We start from the raw sequence: 6,000 nt of genomic DNA, 5'->3' as shown, positions 1-6,000 counted from the left end.
GACACAAATTTGACAAAAGAGCTGGCCCCACTAGGCACCTGACAAGCACTAAACATGGGCCATACACAAGGGTTGCTGTTAAGAGGGACACAGGATAAAGAGGACCTAAAAATGGCACAAACAGGAACCAGGAAGTGACCAGGTGCCCAGCTTCACACCTGACCCCGGACAGGTACTTAAAGCCCTGGCTCAGGAGGCCCCACACCTCACTCCTCCCTCTCCACCTGCTGCTCTCACCTCCTCCACCCTCCACCTCCAGAACCATGACCTGCTGTGGCTGCTCCGGGGGCTGTGGCTCCAGCTGTGGGGGCTGTGGCTCCAGCTGCTGCAAGCCCGTGTGCTGCTGCAAGCCCGTGTGCTGCTGTGTGCCAGCCTGTTCCTGCTCCAGCTGTGGCTCCTGTGGGGGCTGCAAGGGGGGCTGTGGCTCCTGTGGGGGCTGCAAGGGGGGCTGTGGCTCCTGTGGGGGCTGCAAGGGGGGCTGTGGCTCCTGTGGGGGCTGCAAGTCCAGCTGCTGTCAATCCAGCTGCTGCAAGCCCTGCTGCTGCCAGTCCAGCTGCTGCAAGCCCTGCTGCTGTCAGTCCAGTTGCTGCAAGCCCTGCTGCTGCCAGGACAGCTGCTGCAAGTCCAGCTGCTGCAAGCCCTGCTGCTGCCAGTCCAGCTGCTGCAAGCCCTGCTGCTGCCAGGACAGCTGCTGCAAGCCCAGCTGCTGCAAGCCCTGCTGTTGCCAGTCCAGCTGCTGCAAGCCCTGCTGCTGCCAGTCCAGCTGCTGCAAGCCCTGCTGCTGCCAGGACAGCTGCTGCAAGCCCAGCTGCTGCAAGCCCTGCTGTTGCCAGTCCAGCTGCTGCAAGCCCTGCTGCTGTCAGGACAGCTGCTGCCAGTCCAGCTGCTGCAAGCCCTGCTGCTGCCAGTCCAGCTGCTGCAAGCCCTGCTGCTCTTCAGGCTGTGGGTCCTCCTGCTGCCAGTCCAGCTGCTGTGTCCCCGTGTGCTGCCAGTGCAAGATCTGATTTCTGATTTTCAACTTTGCAAGGTTCTTACCAGGTTGGTGCCATTCTTGGTCAGGAGTCAGGGATTCCTGCCCAGGCTTTCCCAGTTACTTCCTGGCACCCTCTGAGCCACTTTTTCTCCACCCACAGTCCTCTCTCCTGTCCTCCCTTGCCAAACATGCACACTTCTCTCTGGACTCCTGCCAAGAAATGCCACAGGCCCTTGTCTCCAAGGAGAATGGCTTCCAGTGCCTCCTCCTCCAACCTCTGGTGACCCTCCTCACCCCTGCTGCCCGTGCCCATCCCCACCCTTCCCCATCACAGGCAGCCTGCAGCAGCAGGGGGTCCTCAGCTGCTTGCTCTACAATCTCAGAGCTCAGACCTCTGTCCTTAGACATCTAATAAACCCACTTACCCACACCCACTGTGTGCTCATGTCTATCCTCCCAAGGGCTGGGACATACGGGACCAAAACCTATGACTGTACTGTGATCTCCACACGCCCTGAACCAGACCAGAGCCCTATAGGTACGGCGTGGCCCTCCATGCACTGTGGCTGTCACCGGCAGGAACACCAGTGACTGGCCAGCCCTGACCCTCACTGCAGATCCTCCTTCGCGGGGTCGCTGTGGCTTCCTCCGCCGGGTCATCGTGGCCTCCTTCGCAGTTCTGTCTTGGCCAGCTCAGGTGTGTCACAAACACTAGACACGGGGTGCGGGGTGGGGCTTATCAACAAGAGAAGTGATTCCTGAGAGTCCAAGTGGGAGGTGGAGCTGGACCTGTGACCAGGGACGGCCGAGGGTGTGCTCTGGGTCTGTGTCTGGGCTCCGGTCCCTCTGAGGAGGGCTCCGCCTGCAGGACCTCACACCTCTGAAGGCCCAGTCGGGGAGACAGATCACAGCAGTCCCCAGCTCCCCAGGGAAACTTCTGGTACCCTATTCCCGTCCTCTCTCCCTCCTGGTCCTTGAACTCGGACCTCATTCTGCAGATTCTGGAAACCAGGCTCAGGGTTTTGGTTATTTGACGTGTGAGAGACGGAAGGTCAGAGAGAAGTGGGGAGGCCATGAGAAAGGGGGGTGGCCCAGGGACCAAGGGGTGCTTGGGGACGCCGCCTGCCTTCCCCGGGCTCTCAGCCGTCCTGCCCACAGCCGTCCCCACTGCTCGGTGGACTCCAGGCCTCAGCATCCCCGCGGGTGCTGGTCCATGCACAGGCGCACATTCCTGCTCCCAAGGACCTCCCCAGCCACTCGTCCTCAGGCCCAGCCGCCTCAGGGCACATGAGCTTTGGCTCGGCCTGCTCCAGGTCCAAAAGGGGACAATGGGAATGTCAGGGAGGTCTCCAGAGGCAGCTGCCTGAGCAGGGGCCTCATCCCCACAGGTGGTGGGGCCCATGCGCAGCAGGCCAGGGTGATCACACACTGGTGGAGCCCCTGCCGTCCAGGAGGAAGTGTCCAGTGGGTCAGTACTGGAGCAGACGAGGCCACGGCGCACACACTCGTGCCCACTCTGAGAAGGTCTGGCTTTGACATGAGACTAACATGTAAGTTCAGTAACAGAGAGGAAGGTGGGAGGCCCGGCCCACACAGCTGGTGTGTTGCATGGACGACGGATCCGTCCGTGCAGGGCCTGCGGGGCTGGGCTGGGGCTATCTCTTCATGCGGGTCTCAGCCTGTCACACAGGCCATTCCTGGCCTCACCAGGGGCCTCCTGCCTCCTGTGTCTCCTTCCTGTCTGCCCAGCACCACAAGGCTAATCTTCGTGGACCACCAGCTACCACCAGCTGGACTTGTCCCAAAAGTCACAGCAGGGACATTCCCTCAGGGAGGCCCAGGCTGTCCTGATCCGGGGCCAGTTAGGATTCCAAAGGAAGTAGCAAGCAGTAAAGGCCAAGGCACCCCGAGGGCTGCAGCCTCCTGGCGACAAGAGCAAGGGGAGGGGACACAGTGCCCAGCGACGTCTGCGGTGAGGCTGGGGTGGTGCTCAGAAGGCGGAAGGGACCCGGTTTGGGTGGGTGAGTCTCTAGTGTTGAACTGCATGTTTGGTCATCCCTTGTTTGGGGGCAACGACCTGAATGCCCTGCTCAGTGCCTGGGAATGTCCAAGGCCTGGCTGGTGCTCTAGCCTGCAGGGACCTGCAGTGACAGGCTGCAGTGAGGTCAGCGCCCTGTGTTTCTCAGTCAAGGCAGAAAGGAAATAGCTGACCTGGGGGACCCTATGGACACAGACCTGTACAGACAGGGAGAGGAGGAAACCGGCCACCTGGGCCAGCAAACAGCTGGTGGTGGTGTGGGGGCTGGGGGCTGCAGGGGACTGCTCCTAAGGTGGGTAGCCACGACCAAGGGTCTCCTGTGCAGCCCCCAAACTGCCCTGCAGCCTTGCTGTCCGGGTTAGTTTCAATGGCTACGGTGCTTCCAAGCCAGGGAGATTTCCGTAATACTGACGAAACCTGGTAGACTCCCAGCACAGGGGCAGGCCCAAACCTCAGGGCTGTGGCTGCTCCCGGTGACCAGCGGCTGACGGGAAGACCCGGCCCCTGGACCGAGATAACCAGTGTGTTGTCAGGATCTGCCTCTGCAGTAGGGGCCTCCGTCCCCTTGTCAGTGCCAAGGCCCTGTGTGGAAGCCGTGTAGGGCCAGAAAGACAGATCCCGGCACCTAACACCAGACAAAACCCAGAACAAATAACTCAGGCCGCGTGTAGCTGTGGGAATCCCCAAGGCGCCAGCTGGTAGTTCTTGAGACCAAAAGGGCCTCTAGGAAGTCAAGCACCCTCCAGTGGGGGAGTTAAGCCCCCCAGGGCCACCCCCACAGCCCAGCCTACACCCCAGCACCCTGATTCAACCCCCAGAAGAAGAAGCATTGGCATGGAGCTGGGCACCTCACCCTGGTGAGGCCAAGGGCCTAGACTGTGCCTCTGGATGTGACGCTCACGTGAGCACCGAGGCAGCACAGGAAGCACCCAGAGAGCCAGCTGTGGGTGGACAGCAACTAGTATAGACTGGGGACTAAAGAATGTCCTTCCTGCAGGTACCGTGGTGCAAAACTGTCATCCCAGAAACTCAAGAGGCTAGAGGATCACAAGTTTGAGGCCAGCCTCAATACTTTAGTGAGACCCTGTCTCAAAATAAAAAATAAAAAGGGCTGAGGATGTGGCTCAGTGGTTAAGCCCCCCTGGGTTATATCTGCCGTACCCCAGGAAGGAGGGGCAGTGGGAGAGGAAGAAGAGGGGGACAGGGAGAAGGGAGAGAAGGGGGAGGGGGAGGAGGAGGAAGGGGGAGGGGAGGGGGAGGAAGGGGGAGGAGGAAGCGGAAGGCTATCCCTCGCAGTCAGGACACAGGACAGATCTCCAGGTACAGGACCTGCTCAGCCTGCTGTCCTGGCCTCAGCTCTTGGCCTTGCTGCCTGGAGAGGCAACCTTGGACTCACATTGCAGCAACAGAAGCCCCAGAAGCCTCTGCTCCTGGCCCAACTTAGATACTAGCCACTGCCCAGAGGGACGAGGAGCATGACCCAAAGGAGCAGGGAAGTTAATTCCTAGCGAGGTGAGCTTTCACCTGCAAGGACAGCAGACACGGAGTGTGCAGGTGCACCGTCCTCCTCTAGACCATTCCGAGAGGCAGTCTCCTTGCAGATCCTGGAGGTGACCTAGACAAGCCACCAGTGGCAACTTCCAAACACCATGGCCAGACCAGCGGGGCGACTAACCCTCAAGCTTGCTTCCCCTCCCTTGTCGGGAGCAGTGACTGAACTATGGGTCTTGAACTGTCTTGCGACAGAGGCGACACCCTCTGGAGAACTCTCAGAGCAAGGTGCCGAAGAGATAGCCCAGTCGCTATGGTGACACACTGTTCAACAGATGGTTCTGTGCCAGCCACAGAGCTACACAATTCATAACTGCTCAGGGGCCAGAGCCAGGGGTGCAAGCTGTCATCACAATGGAGCTGGCCAGACGCATGACCTTGGCTCCACTTACTTTGAAGAAACTGTCCCACAATAGCCTTTTAATGACAGAACTTGTATAATCAACATGCTGAGCTTGCTATGGTCAGTCCTCCTCCACCAGAGGAGGCTGAACCACCCAGCCCCACCTTTCCTCCCTTCACATGTCAGGTCTTTTCTCCATCCCTCATCGCCTCGTCTCGGATCTCCCTGGAATCAACTGTCCTGCAGGTCACAACACTCGCTGGCTCCAGGCCTCCCCACCTGCCTCCCCAGGGCTGTCGCTTTCAAGGAGACACATGCACCCATCCCCACTCTCTCTTTTAGGGACTGATGACTCCCGCCATTGCCATGAACGGCAATTGTAGCCAATGCAATATGACAAGGAAAAGGAATGAAAAGTTTACAAAGAAATGATAGTCAGGATTGACAGGCGGCCCGACTGTCTACTGGAAAATCCAAGCAAATCTACAGGCACTCTGTCAGCACTAACAGGAGGGTTCATAATGTCCAAATGAACAGCATCATACAGCAGGTGACAATAAGAAACTATGATTAAAAAAAAAAAAGCCTTTCAACATAGCAAAAGAAATTATTAGATAAGTTTTAAAATACTTAATAAAATAAGACCTATCTAGTGAGAACCATAAAGCAATAGAAGGCCATTTTAAAAACTAAATAAATATGCCTATGTGAAAAGACTTCCTAGAGTTCTCCTCCAAACTAGTCAGTCAGTGAAGGCAACCACAAAAAGGTCCAAATGCAAAGTGCTAACAAGGGTGTTAAGAAACAGAGTCCTCATAACCCACTAGGGGTGTGTACATTAATTAGTAGCCACTTTGAGAGCAAAGCAGCAACATCTGGGGAAGCTCGGGAGGGCGTATCCTGCCACCTGGCAACCCTCTTCCACGTGCATACCTCCGAGGAAGCTGGCCTGAGGCCACTTCCCAAAGGTTGATATATAAATGGCATGGCCACTCCGGAAGAGTGTGGTGCTTGTTTGCGTGTTCTGTTGATGTTGTATTGTGCTGGGTTGTTTTGGTGTGTGGGTGAGTGTGTGTGGGTTGCTGTGCTGGGATG

At 57.8% G+C, this 6,000-nt stretch overlaps 1 protein-coding gene across 1 annotated transcript; it reads left to right on the top strand.

Moving 5' to 3' along the window:
* The first annotated feature begins 263 nt into the window (after nucleotides 1-263).
* On the top strand, nucleotides 264-1,004 carry LOC114106588 (keratin-associated protein 5-4-like). Its single transcript, XM_027953592.3, has one exon. The coding sequence runs from the start codon at nucleotides 264-266 to the stop codon at nucleotides 1,002-1,004; it is 741 nt and encodes a 246-aa protein (XP_027809393.3).
* The last annotated feature ends 4,996 nt before the right edge of the window (nucleotides 1,005-6,000 follow it).

Source organism: Marmota flaviventris, chromosome 9 (genome assembly GCF_047511675.1).
Source record: "Marmota flaviventris isolate mMarFla1 chromosome 9, mMarFla1.hap1, whole genome shotgun sequence".
Lineage (NCBI taxonomy): Eukaryota > Metazoa > Chordata > Mammalia > Rodentia > Sciuridae > Marmota > Marmota flaviventris.
Note: the sequence above shows the minus strand (reverse complement) of the source record. Positions and strands in the feature narration are given on the sequence as shown.

Bases quoted from the DNA above. Each gene is read 5' to 3' on its own strand.
- LOC114106588 (XM_027953592.3), top strand. From the start codon at position 264: ATGACCTGCTGTGGCTGCTCCGGGGGCTGTGGCTCCAGCTGTGGGGGC.